The sequence below is a fragment of the Haliaeetus leucocephalus genome, unplaced genomic scaffold (assembly GCF_000737465.1).
Source record: "Haliaeetus leucocephalus isolate CR32 unplaced genomic scaffold, Haliaeetus_leucocephalus-4.0 Scaffold156, whole genome shotgun sequence".
Taxonomy (NCBI): Eukaryota; Metazoa; Chordata; class Aves; order Accipitriformes; family Accipitridae; genus Haliaeetus; species Haliaeetus leucocephalus.
In genome coordinates, this window is record NW_010972592.1 from 1769977 (window position 1) to 1792604 (window position 22628).

A 22628-nucleotide genomic window follows, 5' to 3' on the forward strand; every position below is an offset into this window, starting at 1 on the left:
TTTTCTGGTTTGGTTTTGAAAAGTATAACAAAGTATTTTATGCACATTACATACTTGAATTCTTTAAGGGCTTAACACCTCAGTATGCAAAAACTACCTCTAATCCTGTGTAGAGGAAACACCTCATGTTGAATAGCAGAATAAAGACTCTTGATTCACTGTTGATTTGTGTAAGGCTCCTGTATGGATTCTGTAATGTCTAATAAATGCTGGGTCTTTCACAGTACAGACTTCTTTCATGGAACCATTAAAAGTTCCTCTTCTCTATCTAGTCTTGCTGGAACTTGGTGTGTGTCAGGCATCTTCTTTTGCTGTCTGACATGACTGGAGTGGCCCCACTAGTTCAAAAGTTGGGGGAAGGATGAACAAGCAGTGTGATCTCGTAAGCCTCTTCATCATCAGAAATGACACAAGAGTTGCATTACCTTTTTTCCTATGTAACCGAGGCTCCCAGCCACTGCCAGAAGTGGAAGTACAGTCTCAATGATTCATATGAAATTACTGTTTTAATTTATGAAAAAGTCACTTTGCAAGAGAAGTTGTTGAATTAATAGTTTTGTCTTGTATTTCCCAATATGCTCCAGCTTTTAAAACTTTTTGCAGAACTTCTTCCTATGTCCATAAAAATAATAGGCAATGCTTATAAACAGACTAACTGATGGGATTCTTTTCCAAAGTGCTTTTGGGGAAAAATGGATGAAATCCATGGAGAAATCCAAAATTGCTTACAGAATGTCATAACGGGAAGAAGAACTTCCTGTGGCTTAAATTCATGAAAGCACAGAGGCATATGGAAGCTGGTGTGCTACCTGTTAATTTTGTAGTAGGAGATCAGTGATAACAGCAGTTATTGCTTGTTTTCTGATGACGGTGTCATGCACAGCAGTGGTTCTTTCGCAGCACATGAGTTAATTTCAGGGCAACTGGAAGTGCAAGACTAATGTTTATAATTGTTTCACTCTACCATGAACTCAAGTTATTGAAAATAATAAATCAATGATCTGTCTGTTAGTAACCAGCAGGAATAAAAGGTGTTACAGATTTCCCTGCCAGTTCCAGTCTCACAAAAATAAGTCGTTCTCTTCGACGTCTCTGCAACTCGGGGAACTTAGGCCTGAGTTTTCACTGGACTTGAACTAGCTCTGTCTGAGCTTATTAAATGAGATGCAGCAGTTATAGAATTCATCCCTTTAGCTGATGGCCACACAGATTGCTTTCAAAAATATGGCAGGTTGGGAAGGGGGTGGGGAGGAGGAAGAAGAGAGAGAGATTCCACAATATGAGGTATTTGAACAGGCTAACAGAATTGCTCAGTGACAGCAAGCTCAATGCTTGTATGCTAAAGCATACACAGGTTGCATGGATACAGTCATATTTCTAACGCTTCCCTTGGTGCATTTCCTACCAGAGACTGGGCATAGTTCTCATGGAAGTGACTTAAAGTTGCCCCTTTTTCATTAAATTATGGTTGGCTTCCTTTTTCCAGCCTAGGTGTGTCAAAGAGTACCACTTCTAGCTAAATGACAAATTAACCAAACCGTTCTACATCAGCAGTGTAGCAGGTAGGAAGGTGTGACTTACTAAGATCAAAGATTTAGCTACCATACTCACAGAACCAAAAATATACAGTTATAACTAGATTGTGTGTAAAATAAATACTACCCTGCCTGCACCATTGAGAGCAGATCCACAAGTGCAATGTGCTCTGAAGAACCCGCTGTTCTGGGGATACGGTTTGCTTCGTTAATGCTCTGTTTGCCCAGCACTGTTTTCACTGAACAGTTTATTGTTGTGCTATCCAATCCTGTTTCTTTCTTGCTACTCATGCCTCAAATATTTGTGAAAGAACTGTTTCCATATTCTTTTATGCAATGCTGCAATTTAAGTCTGAATGCTTCATAGGTTAATAAATTCATTTTCGCAGTACTGCTGTGAGGTAGAAGAGTGTTAATATACAGCCTCCAAAAAGAAGGTGCGGTGAAAGCAAAATTTTGTTCAAAAACATTTGCTAATTTTGAATACTCAATGCTGTGGTGCCTAGGACATTTTCTTTTCTTTTTTGCTTTGAAGTTCAGTTTGTGTTCAGCCTTTTGATAGGGCTTATTTCAGTAGCTGTCTTTGGAGTATCCATTTTAGACAGTTCTTTTCTGTCTTAAAATACTCTTACAGGTCTTGACTTTTTCCTCATGGGCAGAGTGCCATCTGCACTACAACCTTGAGATTATTATTTTTCAAAATATTTCATATAAAAATACATAGTGGACTCTACTGCGATGCAATATGCCATGGGTAAAAGTCAGACAGCATTTTACCCAGAGTTTTGTATCTCAATGATCGTGGTTTTCAACATCATAACTTTTTTCCCCTATCTTATTGGCTAATATTTAACTGAATGAATGTGATTATTTTACAACTTAGCTATCCAAGTGTTTAAACTTTTGTGCTGACTGAGAGACTTGAATTTATCTTAGCTGATTCATTCCTGGCATTAAAATACAATACGTTTAATCTAAAGTCAAAGTCTGTAAGATCAAAGATAGGGAATCTTGAAATCCAAACCAGAAGGATCATAAATTGTAATTTTCTTTAATGACCTATGTACTATATCTCAGTATTAAAATAAACAACTGAAAAGTCCCTTCTGGGTTGCCGGACATACTCTTCCATTTACAAAGAAACGTGCACGCTGTTCTAATTAATTTATGTATAACCATCACAACTTTAATGAAACTGAGGTAGGGGAGCTACCTGTGCACTTAAAAGGCAGGCTTTGTATATGCAAAACCCGTGTGTGTATTTTACAGAGATAAAATGTCCAGGCCTCCATTAACTTTGTAAGCTACATTAGCCAGCCTGCCAGATACACTAGTTCCTGTCAGAAAAGACCAATGCAGTTCGCTGTTTGTAATCAGTTGTTGATTTAACTTCTTCTCTAAGTAGTAACTACTGGCATTTCCATGAAAAGTTCATTTCTCTAAAACCAGTGACTAGTAGACTAGTTGTAAATAACAAATGTGTTGTTACAGATTTTCCAGTTATTTTCTTCCTTACCACAAATACTTTTTTTAATCTTGTCCTGACAAGCATTTTTGCAGTCTGTTACTACAAAGGGTGATCTCTACTTATTCTACTTTTAAAACTCAAACTCTTTGTAGATTTTCTTGAAGGAATAAACAAATGTGTGGGTGGATGTTATGGTTTTTAACACATTTTTCCTGTGCTAGCTGGAACTGTATGGCCTTGACCTTTGTAGTGTTGAACTTCCTTTTATTGCAGATGGATCTAAATATTGAAACTTCCATTAAGTTAAACAAATAAATCAAGTGTGTCAGCAGCAGAAAGAAGCATTGTCTCAGGGGTCCTAGGAAGAGGCTAAAAGGAGCTAGTAGATAAAAACTGAATAGAGAAACTTTTGTCTGAATATCTGGAAAATTACACCACCAACTTTTAGAATCAAAACTAAATTCCTGCCAAATATGTGTATAATTTTGCACATTCATAGGCTTTGACTTGCATGTTCTGCTGTGCTCCACCTTATTCTGTTCTCGCTCTGATGGTGACCTGTCTGGGATTGTTTAGGATCAGGAGGGACTTCTTGAGTCAACAAGTCTTGTACCTTTTTGTACAGTGACTGAATTCCACCAGTAAAGCCAATTCCACCAGTAAAATTTTGCTGCCCTCCTTCAGCCCTGTGGAAAAGCTGGGTTTGCTCTTCTGCTTTTAATGTGCAGTTAGCTAATACCCAGTCTATGTGCCTGGTAGCCCATTTTTCCTCTGATGCCAACAGTACTCATTAGCTCCAGTTGTTCTTCTCAAGCATTCTTCTTTTTTGCGTATTTAGAGGGAATAATATTTCCACTCAGCCTTCACCTGCATAAGCTAAACAAGCCAGGCTCTTCCAGACCCCTCTCTCCCACAACAGGCTTTCTGTTTCGCATGTTGTTCTAACCCTTTCCTGAAATTTTTAATCTTCCTGGAACACCAGTGACCAGAAGTGTAAATTCTGTTGCAGGTGACCTGTGGTCACTGCCAAAGCTTCCTGGTCTCCTCTGAAAATACCTGATGCCTTACACACACTAGTCGGGCATGTTACATCTGTGACTTGTATGCTTACTAATTCCCAACTGTTGAAGTTTCAGGTCGTAGCATAGATTTTTATTAATTCCAAAGTATGTGATCTTTTCTTGGGTCTTTCAGTTTATTTAGGAGTACTTGGAAAGTATTTTGAGAACTTCTTACGAAGTCCTCTGAGCATGATAGCTTCTGTTTTCATAATTTATTATTTTGTTTCGGGGAAAGCAAGCTTATTTGTTAAATTTTGGAGTTCAGTGAGTCTTGGATTTTTTAAAAAATTGTGATACTAATAAATCACTTGTATCATGTTCAAGTAACCATACACCATTTATTAAAAGTAACTCACCTACTAGGTGTAAAGAGCAGAATAAGTTTCAGAGATTTTCTGTTAAGTGTATTACTTGATTGAAGATATAGGCTGATATTTTAAACAAAATCTTCTGTTTTTAAAGGAGCAGAGCAAAGAGCAGATACATACCTTGAAGGAAAAGACCAACTGGGAGGTTGGTTTCAATCCTCTCTATTAACTAGTGTGGCAGCAAGGAAAAAAGCACCATATAAGTAAGTGCGTGGATTGCAGACACATTGCTAGTTCAGTTATTAAATATCGAGCTTTTGATAGTGTGGACAGTAGTGTATAAACAAGAAAAATCAAGCCATTACCAAGTATCTGATTTACGTTCTTACGTTTTCAGTACAAAGCTTTTCTCAGATTAGACTGTAATGGATTTATTGTTTAAATTTTTTCCATCGTAATTTTAATATATGTTTTCTTTCTGAGTCATTTAGGTATATCCTATTACATTACCAGATACAGGTCTGTTCTTTCGCCATCTCTCCCATTCCCATAATCAAAGTGATTATTATGGGAGGTGCAGTATCAAAATCTCCTAAAATCACTGACTTGTGAATTGAACAGTAGGCTGTAATGAATTCAGAATCACTGTGTGTATGTCTTATATGGGAGCTATGACACACTTTGTCCCCTGGAAGATGAAAAGCATAGGGAAGGGTAATGTGAGTCAGTTGCAAGGAGGCTGTGCAATTTGGAAAATGTATTGGCTTAAAGAGGAAATAATACTTCAGTCTTTAATTCATCTGAAATACGTGTGCCCTGGGTATCTGCAACCAATCTGTTGCTCGCATGGCAAAATTAAATGAGGAAAATAAAGTTGTATGCACTACTTGGATGGTAGTACAGTGTATTCATGGTTGGTTGAACTTGACAGATGAAGCCTCAGGCTTACCAAAATAGAGGATTTCTGTATGTTTTGACTTAGGAATATCCTCATTAGAAATCTATTCTTAATGTACATTTTTCACTGGGATTTTGTTTTCACTAAAATCTTTTCTTCAGGACTCTGGTAGTTCATGGATTTACTCTTGGTGAGAAAGGGGAGAAGATGTCTAAATCTATTGGCAATGTGGTTGACCCTGATGTAGTTATCAATGGAGGCGAAGTAAGTAAAACTCTTGAGTTTCTTAGAATCACTAGTTAAAATTTTTCACTACCAGATTCTGCAACTGTCTTGTGGCATGTTTTTCTCTAAACAGCTGTCTTGTAGCAGAACTCCGTAAGGCTCTTCTAAAGATTTTGGCTACACTGCAGTTCCATTTGGCTGGAGTAAAAACCTTGAGGTTTTTTTGCTTCAGCTGTAGTGCCAAAACCCCCACACCTTTGTTCTGTGCTAAGAGAAATGAAAATGCATTATATAGAAGGTGTAGTATGGTTCCTTTTTACTTGGGAACACTGTTGATGGAGTGGGAGGATTAAAAAATAATTAAAATAATTAACCTTTGCTTTCAAACTGACGAACCTACAAGCTGGGCCTAGCAGTAGAGCAGTCAGAGTAGAGGCTGCACCCCAGCAATCTTGTCTGCTCTCAGCCTAGGCTGTTGTATTGACCCTGGAAGCTTACTTCATGCCATGGTCAGGGAGGTCGCGCTGCAGGTGATGCTCTAAATTTTTTTCCCTCCCCGGTCCTGCTGTTGCTCTTTCTGAGGCTGCTAAGCAGATTTTGAAATTCTGTAGACAAAAGAATCAATTCTTACAAAGACTTACTTATCTGATTCAATAAAACACACAATAGTTTCTGTTCTTTCAAAAAGCAGATAAGCCATTTTCAGAGTTGAAAACAGGGTGGAAAACAATCTGAAGGGCGGGAGGGAGGGGAAGTATGTAGTTTTAGTTATTAACATTGCTATTTTAATGTTAAGAGTTCAAAGGATTCAAGGCTGTTAAGATGAGTTTACCTCAACTTAACCTGAGTTCTAGCACTGCCTGTACACAGAGTGCTGCAAGTATACATTGTTGCCCTGGCTTAACAGTGAATCTTGGTAAAAGAGGGTGAAGGCCTCCAAATACAGTGGCCTTCTGGGCACACTTACAGGCATGTTCACAGCACTGACAACACGGAATGGCACTGCTCACCATGCTGCAGGACCCCCAGCAGTTTTACTGGTGTGCCTTTCTGTCTCCACTTAGGATCACACCAAGGACCCTCCATACGGTGCCGATGTTCTCCGCTGGTGGGTGGCAGAATCGAATGTTTTTACTGAGGTGCTGATTGGGCCTGTTGTACTTAATGCTGCAAGAGACGATATTAACAAGGTAAGTGCCAAATATGCTAACCCTCTTCATTCTAATGACAGCTCCTCTTTGTATTTGGTTTTGTGTTGGCTGAGTAGAATTTGTTGGAAAGCTTTTCAGTCTTTAGACTAAAGAAAGCTTTTCCGAACTCAGCTAGGTAGGTACTACTGCTCTTTACATCTGTGGATCAAATAGTAAAGTGTACAAAAGAAAAGACTAGGTTTTGCAGCATACTTTGGTAATAGCCAGTCTTTTTACTTTCATGTAGGTCCTTTTGGCATATGTTCTTCATGATGCTTTTGTAACTATTCAAACAATCATTTTGAAAAACAGCCAACTTCAGTTAATTCATTATAGAATATTATCATTTTGTGTTTCATCTAAACTGCAGACCATTAATGTTTAATTTTTCTGGTTTGTTCCTAGCTTCGGAATACACTACGCTTCATGCTGGGAAACGTTGCTGGCTTCAACCCAGAAACCGATTCCATCCCTGCTTCAGAGATGTACATAGTAGATCAATACATGCTGCATTTATTGCAAGATTATGGCAGCAAGGTAGGGGTAAATTGTATTTAAATGAATATATGTAATGTTTTTCATTGGTTATACCCTCTAGGGAAAATTCCTTAAGTGTATGAGTAAAGAGTGTGTGTCAAGTAGGCAAATTATGACCACAAAGGTTTCTCTGATGCAATGTGCACTCCCTTAAGCCCACTTCAACTTTTGAGAGGACGGCTTTGTTTTTAACATTTTTAACTTGGTTTTGACATCGACCAGTTTTTCCCATTCCCCTCCTGCCCAAGGCCTCAAATTACATGTCTTTAGAAATAGCTAGAATAGGATATAAAAAAAAAAACCAACAAAAAACCACCAACCAAAAAAAAAAATCTAGAGCTTTGGAAATCTGCTGTAGTCCAGAATTTAGTCATTTCTGTCACTTAGAACCGTTCTGCTGAATAAGAAAGTATGGGCATAATTTCTGGGGTTCTTCCTGTCCTCTCTCTTCAAACTTGAATTGAAATGATTGTTGACTGAATTAACATTTTTTTTTTTTTTCCCCCCTCCAACAACCTTTTAAAGAAAAGATTCTCGCAGACTTTGTGTCACTCATTACAGTTTCTTTAAGTTCAGGTTCATCACGGGTTGTCATTGTATGCCATGTGATGAAAATTGATGCTCTGTTCTTATCTCTCTCTGCTCCCTCTCCCAGGTTACAGAAGCATACAAAGAATATGATTATAGCAAAGTTGTTCGATTATTGCAAGCATTCTGTTCCAGAAACTTGTCAAACTTTTATTTTACCATAATCAAAGACAGGTAGGTTCATTACTGCTGCCTTTAAAAGGGAAAAACCAAGTTAATCGGTTTGCGATGGAGGTAACAACATTCCAGGCAAATGTTGAGTGAATACAGATATCTTGGAGAACATTTCACAGTTATGTATTGTGCTTTAGTGTACTAAAGCTCACAGGTGAAGGCTTAGCTGCTTTCAGTTGAGTATTTTTGTCATCAGTGTGCTTCTATATTCTGTCCACTAGGGGTACTGAATAATTTTGAAAGGTAATCAAGTGGACGCATTTAAAACTAAATAAAGTTTTAAAGATAAATTCTTGGATCTGTATTTCTAACTAGAAGTGTATTGAATTTGGGAAGGTAGGGGGAAGGGCTTTTAGCACTTACCTCGGCAAGCTGATGTCTTTTAAGGATGTGACTGCTACCTTTGTAAATTTTGAAAGGGCTGTTTCATGGGAGAAGAAGGTAGGGGTTTATACTGATCTTTAGTTTCCAGAATGCAAGTAAAGGGGAAAAAAAAGAAAAAAGCCCTAATGCTAAATTTTATAGATGAACCAGAACAAAAGGCTAACAGAGCTGCAGCCTCATCTCCCTGAAGGCAGATTCTCTTCTATACAAGTGAAGCAAATTAACATGCCATGTACAAAATCTCCTCTCCTATGACAAAATGGGTCTGCATATGCAAATGGCCCTGTACCTATATCACTGGGCTTGCCTAGGAAGGGCAATTAAGAAAAGCTCTCCTTGGAAAGGCAAGCTAGGTCAGACTTCTGTACTTTCAATGGCAGTCCTGGAAGTATGGCTCTTGAGCAAGAACAGTAACAAGAACATACAAATACTTCCCAACCTTCATCTCTGTCTTGCAGGCTCTATTGTGAAGAAGAAAAAGATCCTAAGCGTCGTTCATGTCAAACTGTGCTAGCACAGGCTTTAGACGTAGTAGTCCGGTCCTTTGCACCAATTCTTCCTCACTTGGCAGAGGAGGTTTTCCAGCACCTCCCTTATAAGAAAGGTAAAGCATTGTATCATTTCTAAGGAATTTTTTTAGTGCACTGTTTAATGGCATAGCTAAAAGAAGGAATGCAAATAGAGAGATATGCCATTCTTTTTTATTAATTTAATAAACACTTGAATAGAAAGACACTAAATTAAAAAATCCTTTGTTTGCTTTGCTTTCAAGACTCAGAGGGTGTGTTTCGTACTGGCTGGATTAATGCAAGCTCAGCATGGAAGAAGCCTGGCATTGAGGAAGCAATAGAAGGTGCATGCGCAATGAGAGACTCTTTCCTTGGGTCCATCTCTGGCAAGAATGCTTTGGAGTATGAAGTAGTCATTGTAATTGAGCCTGGATTGCTGTTTGAATTAATGGAGGTAAAAGATGCAACTAAGAATAGTGTTGTCTGTGCAAAAAATACTGATTTCTGTAAACTTTCTTCTGCTTTGTACTTGCCAGAAAGTCACAGAATTGTTGAGGTTGGAAGGGACTGCTGGAGATTGTGTAGCCCAAGCCCCTTGCTTAGGCAGGGTCAGCTAGAGCAGGTTGCCCAAGATTGTGACCAGCTGGGTTTTGAATGCCGAGGATGGAGACTCCACAACCTCACTGGTTACGTGTGCCAGTGTTTGACCACCCTTATTGTAAAAAAGTGGTTTTATGTTTTCTTGGAATTTCCTCTTTCAATTTCTTTCTTTTGCCTCTTGTCATGTCACTGGGCACCACTGAAAGCACCTGACTCCATCTTCTTTACACCCTCCCATCAGGTATTTATATACATTAATAAGATCCCCTGAGCCTTCTCTTCTCTGGGCTAAGCAGTCCCAACTTGTCAGCCTCTCCTCATACATGAGATGCTCCAGTCCATCATCTCTATGGCCCTTTGCTGGACTCGCACTGTAAGTTCACATCTCTTACTGGGGAGCTCAGAACTGGACCCAGCACTGCAGATGTGTCTTACGAGGGCTGAGGAGCGAGGAAGGATCACTTCCTTCAACCTCGTGGCAGTGCTTTTCCTAATACAGGATGGTGCTGGCATACTCTGCTGTGAGAACATATGGCTGGCTCATGGTCAGCTGTTTGTCCACCAGGACCCCTTCTCTGCTAAGCTACTTTCCAGCCAGTTGGCCCTCAGGGTGTACTGGTGCCTGGGGTTATTCCTCCCCAGGGGCAGGACTGGGCACTTCCCTTTATTGACCTTCATGAGACTGCTGCTAGCCTGTTTCTCCATCTTGTTGAAGTCCCTCTGAACAACAGTGCAGCCATCTTGTGTATCATCAGCCACTCCTCTGAGCACTGTATCATCAGCAGACTTGCTAAGGGTATGCTCTGCCCATCATCCAGGTTATTAATTAGTGTGTCAAACAGTAGTGGACCCCATACTGACCCCTGAGCTACACAACTCCAACTGGCCTCTAGCTCTGGACTCCTTGAAAATGCCTGTTCTAGTGCCACTAGCAGTGCCCTTCCAAAGTAACCTGCCTTCTTGGTGTGAGGGTCAAAGTAACTTGAAAGTTTCTGCAGAGGGAACCCTGGACAGTGCACTTCAGGTCTGTACTCTTAACTCCTGGCAGGAGTAAGTAAATTAGACGGTTCAAATCATCCACTCCGATTAGGAACCACTGTCTTAGCATTTGTTTTAAAGAATGGAGCATCTTGGAGCTTGCAATGGTAGACCTCAGTTTTGATGCCAGATTTAAGCATAATTATATAAATGCATATATTTAGACACAGGTACATCTGGGTGTAAACAAACTTGTGCTCTCTTTGTGACAAAGCTATGACAGCTGTTGCAATCACATACACAGTAATTCTACTTCTGCTTTAACATTTTCTAGGAGGAGGATGTTGAGGAACAAAACCAGGTTGCAAGTCTGAAAATTAACTCTCTTCCCTAGGCACTGCAGGCTGAAGAAACTTCTAGTACTTCACAGCTGAATGAAATAATGATGGCTTCCCAGACAACCCTGCTGAGTGAGCTACCTAAAGAAACACCTGCAGATGCAAACATCATCAAAGGGACCTTTCTAATTAACTTGGAAGGTAAGAGAAGTATTCCAGACAGGCTCCTGTGCTGCTTCTTCTCTGCCCAACACCATACGTTGTTGTTCACTTCATGGGTAGAGTATGCTAACTACACCTACAGGATCTCAGTAGCAATGCTTTCTTTAACAGGTGGCGATATCCGTGAAGAATCTTCATATAAAGTTATAGCCCTACCACTTGCCAAAGCAAAATGCCCTCGCTGCAGGAGATACACTTCTGATTCCTCAAGCACCCCCTGCCCACGGTGCCTGAAAGTCATTGCTGGAAAGGGGAGCACGTGAGGGTGAAATGCCTATGCACAAGCTGCGCCAAAGTCACGAGTATTGAAGTATACAATAGTGGTGGCTAACCAGAAGGGCTGTGTACTGAGGCCTGTAGAACCAGATGCTTAAGCCCCAGCCTGAGCAGAATTATCATGTTTTGGGGGGAACCTTCTGTATATACCTAACTGTGTATATCACTTTTCTGCTTAATAAAAAGGGTCATTCAAAATAATTGACTTATTTACTTGTTTTCAGCAACCTGTGTTCTTTTGAAGTTCACTTCCATTTAATTTTTATACTGTCAGCAGGTAGTTCTGTGGAACCCCAGAGAACTAGTCCTCTGCAGTGGCATGTCTACTCCTCTTGTAAAACAGAACAGAAGAAAAGGTGATAATCACCATTCCGTAAAAAGGAAAAGACACGAGGAAACCTCAAATTTTATTTAATCAATTTACACAAATCCACAGCAAATTAGACACAAAATAGCACTATATACAGGGTATTACTTACAATACATTACAGATTTGATTGGTGTCGTGTCAGCTCTGACATGATACTCAGTTACAGTAAAATCCTTTACACAGCTGTACCAGGATACAGGAATGTAATGCAACTAAGAAACATTTTTTGTTTTCCTCAGGTTCCATGGTGACCAAATCTCTAGCATACTTATTTCTGCAGAAGTTTGAAGTGCTGTCAGACAAGGTGGTAAAGTCACCTGCACAATCTTACCTTCTTCTATTTTTCCCCTACAGCTGTTTTAACTTCAGTTATGGAAGTGTCTGTATAGAAGTACCTAAAACATAGACCAGGCCTGGCCACTTACTCTTACTAGAATTCTTACTTCTCTTTACTCTGTCTCATCTCATGTCGCTGCAGGAAGTCAAACATATAGTATCAAAACTTTTCAAGAAGCCTTCACAGCTACACTGAAGTGCAGTGATTAAGAAGTAGGGATGCTAAACAGGTGAAGAAGGCTGTGTAGAAAAAGCCACCTACATAACCTTTTTTTTTTTTTTTTAGGGGGGGTCTAACCCTTAGATGACAGCAGCACACCTTTCTGAAGTATGAGACCAAATTCTGTCTCCAGCAAGGCAGAATACTATGAACATTTCTTACATATAATGCAAGAGGAGCAGGTTACAAGATAGAGCTAGTAATTTCAGCTGACTTTGACAAAAACCATTTACACCAATTTAATTTTTCTCTCCTGGCTTCCTTTAGGTAGAAAATAAACAGTACTAACTGATGCAAGATAATCATGTTTAATACCACTCCAATAGTGAAGATACTCACTATATGAGTCCCTGTAGGTACCATAAATAAAAGTGGTTTGTTTGTTTCAAGGCTTAAGTACTCAGTACTATAGATCTTCACTGAAGTTGGGTCAACTATTTAAGCAGTTTTTGACTATAAGTTAACATGTGCAGAGATTTATAGCATACTACATCTTCTACAGTGATAAGATAGGGGAACAATCTTACAGTAAGACATTCCTTGACCTACTTAAACTCAGCAGAGCTTAATAATAAAGGAGAGGGATGCAAATCCAGTTTTAGCTGAAGCCCAGCACCCTAGAGACAATACTGGGAGATCTGGACTAAAACATGAGTCCATACTTGTGTCTGGAGAATTGGATTCTCTTTCCCAAGCTGTTTCTAATGTGCGCTGTTCTCCCTTTGTGTAAGGCCCCAGCACATTTCATCCTATGTCTAGTGCAGTCACCATTGTCACGTATAATGCAGTTATAAGGCATGAGCCCAACACCAGCTCTAGCTTCTGAAAAAGCAGTATTGGCTTTACATAGTAACTTCAGAGACCAAAGTTTTTCTCGGGTGTAATTCTACAGCTCATTTTTCAAAACAAATCATACATGGAACATTGAAACTGCAGCAGTTGCTGCCAGCATGAAATACAGAATTTCACAAGATGTGATTTTGTAAATAGACTAAAACTGCTGTCAAATATATCCAATTTAGACTACCGCAAAAAGCGCTCAAGTCAGAAATAAATAACAAAGCATTTCAGATACTGACAAGTGTACTAGAAATTAAACATGTTTGTACTAGTGCAGATTTTAAAATATACTCCAATTTAAAGTTACCTTCTAAAATTCTGGGATGGGGAGCATTGGTTTTTTTCATTGTTTAACAGGAGCCACACAGAAGTTTCTTTCTGTAAAGTTCAGCCTCATTGTGTAAAATCATGCATTATACCACTATATAGCAGAACTGTGCTAACCAAGAATGTCATGATGAGATGGCTTCTACAGCCTCGATCAGATTCAAGGCAAGGCTGTACTGCCCATGATTCTCCGGTAAGTGCTCTATGACTTTGTTAACTAGTTTAGCTGTTGTTGAAATTGGCACTTCTACATTTTGAAGTTCCTGGGGGTCCTATATAAAAGAATAAACACAGCATTAGAGTAATTTTACAGATGATCATCTGCATATAAGCTCTCCTGAACTTGTATAAAACGGATCACTAAGGTTTATTAACTCAATTAAGCTGATGCTTTGACCCATGAAACTGCTTTACCCTTCATGAAACAGAACTAGCATCAGGAAAAATGAGAACAAATTCTTGTTTCCATTAGTAAGAAAGGGCTATTCAGATGTGATCTCTGTCTTGGTGAACAGAAGCTTCTGAAAATCAACGTGTTTTCCTAAATCAAGCTTAACTTACCATAGCTTTGAGCCAAGTACATAGTGTTGGAGGAAGCCTAGCGAGGAGTTCCATACCCTCCTTTGTCTGCATATGAAGTAAAGCAAAGGCCAGTCTCTGTCCAGCCAGTATGAGCAGCTGTGATGCAAGCACTTCTTTGTCAGTCACCTGAAGAAAGGCCTGAAAATAGAAGAATAAAAGGAAGTAGAAACCATTTCAGCATGACACAGCTCACTTATCTGGAGGCTTGAAAAGCTGTATCAAAAGAAGCTTATCAATACTAAAAGGACAACTAGTTTTGAGACTGTTCCTTATGTTACCTGTTACTGTAATAAAGCACATTATTAAAAGCTTCAGAACAACATAAGAGTGAACAAAGGCAAGGAATTGCTCTGTACTTTACACAGTGATTAGCATGACCATGAGATCTGTTTTATAGTTCAGCAACATATTCCTAACTTCCACATGATCTCTTGTTTGCTTTCCCCCTCAAGAAAGGGAAGAATTGTCTTGTCCAAGGACTGGTAAATTTTTCATAAAAGAAGAGATTACAGACAAAAAAGCAGATTCCTGAAACTATCAAATACAGTAAAATGAAAAAGGCTGTACTGGTTTAGACCAGTAGTATAACTCCCTATCACGTTGCCACTAGTTGCTATACACAGATTCATGCTGGGAAGAAGGAAAACTGAGGGTTATTATTGGTCTTGAAAAAGTACTTTTCCATCCTCTGACTTTCAGTCTGGGAATTTTTTTGAGCCTGATAATACTTGCCTAACCCTTCCAGGCATCTTAAGTGAAAAAGTAATTTTAGCAGAACATCTGACATAATGCTGTACTGATTTAAAATCATTAAAAGCTGTTATTACCTCTTCACCAAGATGATCCATCCCATAACTATACAGTTCACAGACATAATGCCTTTTGACCACATCCTCAGAGATTTGAAGATACTGAGCCAGGTCCACAGCCAAAGTTGGCCAATTCTTCCCCTTTTCAAAAGGAAACAATTCCTCTTCTGAGACTTCTTTGGCCTTTTGTGATGAACATAGTGTTTGAACTGCTGCACTCACCACTTTGACCAAGAACTTGGAAGCAAAAATTGCAGGTTACTTCAGTATTATTTGAAATTTTAGAGGTTTATGAACTTTCAGTACAAAACGTATACCTACCTGTTGTCGTATGGATAACACATTTGGATCCATATCCCCACTAGGCAGCAGCTGAATTGAAGTAAGGTCTTTGAAAAATGCATTTTTGCCCTAAAATTGAGAACCAAAAGACAGGCCTCAGATATACAGGAGAATACAAGTAATCCATTTTGATCCAATACTAAGAAGCTTATTTTTTACATTTAATTTGTACTGCATCTTCTATTTCTCTTTGAGGATAAAAATTAATATTGTAAGTTAAAGCCACAGAACAAAACAAACTTTTGTTCATGCAATCATAACATGGCAAGGGTTTGCTTTCAAACTTAAAACTACCTGCCTACTAAATTTAGGTAGCTGATATACTACGAGCTGGAGCTGAAGTTTGGATATGTTTCCTGGTCCCTGGCTCTAGACCAACATACCAAGCATAATATGTAGGAAGAAATGCAAACTAGCTGATACAAAAATACATTTTATCTATTGATATAGTTGACACTGCTTAATTTTAAGGTCTCTTGAGCTGCAGATTAATCAAATTTCAGGTAAAAACCCTGAACAATGGCACATGGTAGCCCTTGTTTTAGCCCACATGCTCCAGCAGTGACATACTCAAGGCAAAGCATCTCTGGCAGTCCTGCTCCATACTAATGCAGGGAGCAGGGAAACTGGTACAAAAAAAATGCATATGTTAAAAGACAGTGATGAGCGTGTAGGTGTAATTAGTGACTTGCCTTGTCAGAAATAAGGTAGTAAACAGTCTTTGAAACTTTTAACCACTTTTTCAGTCATCAGTCAAGATTCTCTAAAGACCTGTTAGAAATTCTCTCATAAAGCTCACTGAACAAATGGAAATCTTGAGTGAGTGAAGGCAAAAAGGCAGCAGCTGAGAATAGTAGTTGTATGTAAAAGAAAGGAGGCACAGGAACAGGATCTAATGTTACTCGAGACGTAATATGCATTCTTAAATGACAAAAGGTAGTATAATGCTTTCTGCTAACAGATAAGCAAAAAAAAAAAAAAAAAGGCAAAACACAATGGAATTTGATCTATGGTAAAATGCTAAAACCAGACCCAACTGCTTTATCACAGCTTGCACACAGACAAGAGCCTATGGCAAAAGGAGAGTAATATTCTGCATTTATAAAATTCCAGTAAATCATTGAGAAGGAATCTGTACAGTATTACATGACTAAATAATTTTCTCCCCAGCAGGAATTAAATTACAGTCTACGCCAGTACTTTGTGTTTCAGGGTTTTTTTAGAACTGTAGTGTGGTAAAGCTAGGACGAGGAAAGCTCAATCTATGGGACCTGCTTTGTATCAAGGTCAAGCTCTGATTTGAGATATACTGCATTTTGAATGCAGTGATTTTTTAAATTTTTTTTTTAAGTGGTTTATATGCATTAAATGACAAGCTGTTTATTCTCTTCAAGATCCTCAGAATTCTGGAATAATCATCAGCAATAATGGATACAACAGTGACACTAACATAACATTTCTGACCTTAAATATTTATGTTTTTTCTGATCTGGCACTTCTCAAAGCAACTAGAAAAACCTGTCATCCAGTGTTCTTACAATGCAGTATTTTCAGACCAGCTAATTATTAAGGAGCTGATTTTCATGCATCTGAGGTCACTACAAATCTTTTATTCACAAGGAAAAGCACCAAGTTTGGGTCTCAGCCTGAATTCTGGCAGCAACTTCATTAACACACCACAGTGGACTAAATGGCTCTCAAAACTATTCATGAACTGTTTAAAGAGTGAAAGCTAGTATATATTATAGGTACCAGGAGGAAGGATAGCAAAATTAAGATGTATGCTTTCAGAAGACATACCTTGCTATCAAACAGCGAAAGAGGCTTCACACTCTTCAGAGAAAACCTCATGATGGCATACAAGATAGTACATAACACAAACTGGTGTTCAACAAGTGGGTAGTGAATGCGTTTCTGCTCAAGGGCTAGTTCTACTATCGATACTGGTCCTTCTACCGACACCCAAGCATCTTCGGTATCTAAGACAGGAGCCTGCATTTCGTCACTACTAACGTCAGCCTGCCAGAGCAACACAGAAAAGCAGTCACGCACAAAACATCATCTATATTGGCCTTCTATGCAAGAGACATGGCTTTAATCACAAGTTGTCTGCAGTGAAATCAAAATTCCATGTCTAGAAATTTATTAAATTTGTCTGTACGGAACAGTACAGAAATTAGTATAACCATATTCTTCAAAATTAAGTTTGAATCAATTAGTTCCTTAGTTTCTATGGGAATAATAAAAATTTACCTCTAGCAATGTTTGCAGAAGATCTGAACAGCAGCCAAGAAAACTTGTCATTGCTGTGTCACCCATACCTACGTCCTGTTAACAAAGAGTACGATTTAAATAGTTTCAGTGGGAATTGAAACAGGCTTTTATTAGCTCTGTATGTTTAAGAAGACAGTTGTTGACATAAAATTTGTTAAGCTCAGTTTATTAACCTATTACATTTAAAGGTGAACAAATATTCACTGAAGTACAACAAAGAATTAGGAATAACAGGAAAAAATAGGAGTAAAGCTAAATGTAGCCATTTACAGTACTGTATCTCTAAAGAAGACTGAATTCCTCAAGTAATCACATCTAGTAAATTTCATTTTCTGAGCATATCGGTTGTCTTCCAAAAAAGTTTTAACTAATGAAATTACACATGAAAAATAATAGTTTGTCATGTTATAGTCTCAAGTCTACCTTCTATAATATCTGAAGTTATGCTGCTGTTCTAATTTGCTTTGTCAGATAAAGATTAATTTATATGTCTTAAAATTCATAACATTTTCTCTAGTGGTGCATTTTGAATTTTTCTGAAACTTTCAAAAAGAAATCACAAACTAGTATTAAAATTAATGCATTTTTATTTATTTCTTCCTATTTAGACAAAAGTAGTATTACTTGCCCGTCTGCATAATCTGTCCTTTGGAGCTTTTCCAACCTGTTTAAAAAAAAAAAAAAAAGGCATTTCAGTACAATTAAATAATTTTAATCATAAGGTATCTGTTACCCCGTTTTAACCTTTTATTACTATTTTCCTAGTATAAAACAAGAAAATAGTTCATTACAGCTACATAATGCAACACATTGCATCACTTGCTTTCAACAAAAGATTTGATACAGATCATACAACTCAGAAATGAACATCACTGATGCCCATACTTCATTCATCCTTCTTAAAGTCTAGGATTAGAAATAAGGCCCCAAGGTCCTCATTCAAATCTCAACGGCAGCTAAAAAATTCACAGTGATTTCTATAATACAGAAATAGAGAGATAATACCAAGCATGGTTTTAGAAAGAAACACTATGGAGCAATGGAAGAGGAAAGGAAGAGTAAATGCTCCAGCATATTCACTGAGATGGAGGAAGTCTAGTAAGAAAGTTATTACATGGTTTCCATACTTTGCCTATCTGAATTCTTCAGAAGAGACACCTCAACTATATCCTGTTTAGGAATGTTACTATGAGGTCCAACTTCTACAAGTTGAATCACATGCTGCACAGGATGAAGCATGTACACATAAGTGGAACTTCTCTCTTCCATAGCACAAAAAAATAAAAGTAATGATTACATCATGGCAGAGTCTGAACAACAGCTGAAGTGAGATTCCAGGGTCCTGAATTACAGGATTACTTGAACTCAAATTCAAGTGATCCATCATGCTGTTTCAAAGTCTGAATTCGAGACAACTTTCAGCTGTCAATTTTGGGACTGATTAAGTGCTAACAGATTTGGAAACCGTATTTTTCTGGAAATTGACAAGAGATCAGTTGTGCTATTGCTTCTGTAACACAGACCCTAAGGACTAATTCCCAGCTTTCAAACATACATAAAGAAGTACTAAAAGTTAGCAACATTTGTTATTACATGATATTTGTTTGAGGTAACAGATGTGTGCATCTGTAAAACAGTTAGTAAAAACCTTTATCTCTTCTCCTGCGGGTATTAATCTAGGCATGCAGAAAAAATGGGAAAGAGTTTTTGCAGAAGAAACACCCACACTACAACTATATACAACTGAGCCTATTTGCTTAAAGGAAGAAGGAAGATGATATTCTTCAATTCTTACAGAGCTAAATAAAAAGCAAAAGCAGAAAATGAGAGGAGCAAAGGAGAAGGAAAAAAGATGACAAGACAGCAAATTCTTGTGGGTTTTGTGTTGGGGGGGGCGGGGTGTTTGTCTTTTTGGAGGGGCTTGTTTTGGTTTGTTTTTTTCTCCAGATCACCTTCAACACTTTTCTCTTTGCATCTGGACTTTTATGCTGAAAAACACTTAACTGCTGCTTTACACCTGGCCAACCAATAGGCAGATTCCCCTTACACAACTTAAACAGATCTATCACTTACTGGCAATACTCTTCCTAAACTGTCTTCCAGTAAACAGATCCACTGCATATTTATAAGCATGAAAAAAACTGAAGCTTAGCAAGGGACAAAAGACTGCTGTAACTCATAGCAAACAAGTTGCATACTAGAACAGAAGCTGATTTACAATGGTAGCAATAGTTAAAAATGCTCAACAACATCCACAAGGTGTTCTGCATTTTGCAGAGTAAGAGCTCATACATGCAAAACCTGGACCACAACATTAGGAAAAGCTTCTGCTTGTAGGAACCTGAAAGTTTCATGGCAATAACTTACCAGGAAACAGGCACAGAGAAAACACTTTAAGTTATTTATTGTTTTCTAGCTTAAAATTGTATATACGCACACATAAATAGTTTCAAACTGTTTCACAAATACTTTTTATTTAGCAATTACAAGCTAATGCTGTGCATAAGTCTTCAGTACACATCAGCCAGTGCTGATCAGCTATTACTTAAAGCTGCCTATAGTTGATCATTCCATGGATATGATATTTTAAAATATGCATTCCTTCATCAATTCCAAAAGTTAGCTACATAATGAACCAAATAAGCAGGGGTTTTTTGATGCTTAAATCAAAGATATTCCAAACTTTAAAAAAACAAAACAAAGGTTTAGAAATACTAGTTTCACTTTTCAGTTAATAATAAAAATTCAGCCTCAGAAATACTGTCACAATACTGCACTCACCTTGTCCATGAGATACGTAGCAGAAGAAAGCCTTTTCACTATGAATGTATTCCACATCATCAGTGCGATACCTAGAACAATCGCAAACTTGTAAACTCCAAGTGAATAGAAAAGAGATCTTACAAGTATGGAGTGAAAAGCCATGGGCCAAAGTTCCTTTAATGGGGTCATGGTGGGTCGGGGGGAGGAATTAAAGATGGTGAATGAAACAAGAAGGAATTGAGAGTTATCCTCACTGCCTTATACTAGCGCTTCAGATTTCAGATTTCTCAGGAGACTCCCTTGTTGATCAAATATAGTCAGAAGTTCAATGAATCACTCGTTAAAATTATTACATTATGCAGACTGGGTTAAACATTGTAGGTACACAGAAACTTTGGTGGTAAGCATAAAGCTTTAAGACTAGTGCTTTAGGCATAGAATGCACCTTATTTGCAGACGTAAGTAGTCTACAAAAAAGACAATTGTCATCATGTTCACTGCAACAGAGTATGAAGAAATGCATGAAAAGTAATTGACTGCAAGAAGCATGTGCCACTTTAAATACAAATAAAAAAATAGTTCCAGACCAATTTTATTTTAAAATGTTTTTAGTTAAACATGTGAACTTAATCTAACCAACTTATTTTCATGGTTCTGATGGAAACTCAGTTTAAACATGAAAAACAAAAGCTTGAATGTCAGCAGAAAGTTTTGGGGTTTTTTTCTAGACAAAACGGCCATCAGTACTACAAACTGCATACATTTACACTAGTTGACAAAGTAATTTATTCTGTTGTTTTACAATTTCAACAAATATCATTTTTAATAATAGCTTCATACTTACCATGCTGAACGTGAGCATTAATGATGCATCTTAGATGATCTATAGACCTAATGAGAAAACATGCTTCCTTATGTAAAACAAAAAAGTAAAAGAACAAGTTACTACATTATTCAAAACTTGTTTTAAATGTAAACTATTGATTCTTAAAAGGCCCGGGTAGATTATTTTAAAGCTACTATTTTTTGACAGTTATAAAACTTGTAAGTTATTCTGATATTGCAATCTTCCCTGCTACTATCTGGTAAACATCCATGCACGTGGCGAGGTATGTTTCAGTGATCATGAAACTCATTGTGATTTCAGCACTATTTTCAGGGCTTTGTTTTAGTATATGTACTGCTAACACACTTTTTGCTGAGAGGTGCCTCCACTGACTACAGTCATTTTTCAAAAACAAAATCCATTTGTGCTAGAAAGATTAATTTTTAGTCCATTTCATTAAGATGGAGTAAGTTTTTAACAATCTCAAAGGAACCTTCTATTCTATAGCAAAGTGTTAAATTGCACAGATCTAAGGAGTGCCAATTTCAACTTTAACATCATCCAAATTTAGGATGACATTTTCCAATATTAGAGACGCTACAGGACAGCAGCGGAAAAAAGGATTTTTTTTTTCTTCTTTCTGCTATGACAATTTCCATCAGTGGTGAGGGAATCTAAGAATATTCAAGAAATCCCTCTTTAAACGGAATGGATTCTAGTCTAACAAATTTAGTATTCTATGATCTGTTTTAGCATATCTAGAACAGAGGAAAGGTTCATCACTATTTTGCAGTATTTAAAGTGTTTTGTAGTTGCACAAAATACAGTCAAAACCCCTCTTCATGCTGCTTATTTGAATCCAGTTTCCACACTTGCAGTTCTGAGAATCTGATAGCTTAGAAACATACAATCCTGTCTTTGTGAGGTGCTATTCAGCCTCAGGACCTGCATTCATTTTCTCAATTCAATTTCTGCTTGCCACTTATCACAGAAAAATTGTAATTAGTAAGCTTTCAAAGTCAGTTGTCTTAACAAAAGGTTTTATGAACTATTACAAACTTGTGAAACTGCTGCTACTGAGTTGGTCTTGACCATTACTCCCCACAAGTGAAATTTTTACCTCTGGGTCCTTATTCCACTGCACTACATATTCCCAACAGCAATGTGCATGGAGTACATCTACTTCAAGACTACATGGAAATTGCTGATATGCTAGTTGCAGCAGCTCTAGAAAAAGAAAATCTGAAGTTACAAGACAGACCTCTTCCCACTATAATTTCTGCTACTTCACAACAGCAGCGACTAAAATATCTCTGCAGACATTTAGAATTAAAATAATTTTTATTTTCTTACCTAGGATTGTTTCCAAGCCTGCATCTGCTTCTGGTTCCTCAAGGAAGATATTAGTATGCATTTCTACAGATTCTTCAGTACTATCTGTATTGTTTTTGTGTTGGGCCATATTCAGTACAAGAGGACTGAAGCCTTGCTTAAAAACCCACTTTGCTACAGTGTCAGCAATACCTCCTAGGACATTTAAAAAAAAAAAAAAAAGATATAGTCAATGTATCCCAGAAGATTTATGGTTCAGAATTGAAGGACAAGAGAAGAGATATGAGTTTTAACTACTACCGTTAAATAAGGATAA

General features: G+C 37.8%; 2 protein-coding genes across 3 annotated transcripts in view; one reads left to right on the forward strand and one right to left on the reverse strand.

Annotated features, from left to right (window-relative positions):
* The window catches only part of IARS2 (isoleucyl-tRNA synthetase 2, mitochondrial), a gene marked incomplete at its 5' end in the record, with an annotated part of 29399 nt that extends 17970 nt beyond the window's left edge, over positions 1–11429 (forward strand). The window contains 9 exons of the mRNA XM_010562160.1: positions 4527–4635; positions 5432–5534; positions 6560–6685; positions 7091–7222; positions 7878–7984; positions 8827–8972; positions 9141–9331; positions 10850–10994; positions 11127–11429. Of these exons, the coding sequence (XP_010560462.1) occupies positions 4527–4635; positions 5432–5534; positions 6560–6685; positions 7091–7222; positions 7878–7984; positions 8827–8972; positions 9141–9331; positions 10850–10994; positions 11127–11278 (1211 nt within the window). The remainder of the gene's footprint in view (positions 1–4526; positions 4636–5431; positions 5535–6559; positions 6686–7090; positions 7223–7877; positions 7985–8826; positions 8973–9140; positions 9332–10849; positions 10995–11126) is intronic.
* Positions 11430–11668: 239 nt separating this feature from the next.
* RAB3GAP2 (RAB3 GTPase activating protein subunit 2 (non-catalytic)) overlaps positions 11669–22628 on the reverse strand; it is a 48980-nt gene continuing 38020 nt past the window's right edge. The window contains exons 25-35 of one of the 2 annotated variants that reach the window (XM_010562149.1): positions 22334–22507; positions 22101–22207; positions 20999–21065; positions 20173–20243; positions 18020–18055; positions 17371–17445; positions 16918–17136; positions 15097–15186; positions 14794–15012; positions 13946–14104; positions 11669–13656 (exon numbers count right to left, since the gene is read on the reverse strand). In XM_010562149.1, the coding sequence (XP_010560451.1) occupies positions 13510–13656; positions 13946–14104; positions 14794–15012; positions 15097–15186; positions 16918–17136; positions 17371–17445; positions 18020–18055; positions 20173–20243; positions 20999–21065; positions 22101–22207; positions 22334–22507 (1364 nt within the window). In that variant the 3' untranslated portion in view covers positions 11669–13509. The remainder of the gene's footprint in view (positions 13657–13945; positions 14105–14793; positions 15013–15096; positions 15187–16917; positions 17137–17370; positions 17446–18019; positions 18056–20172; positions 20244–20998; positions 21066–22100; positions 22208–22333; positions 22508–22628) is intronic. The other variant, XM_010562148.1, reaches the window with a different exon arrangement.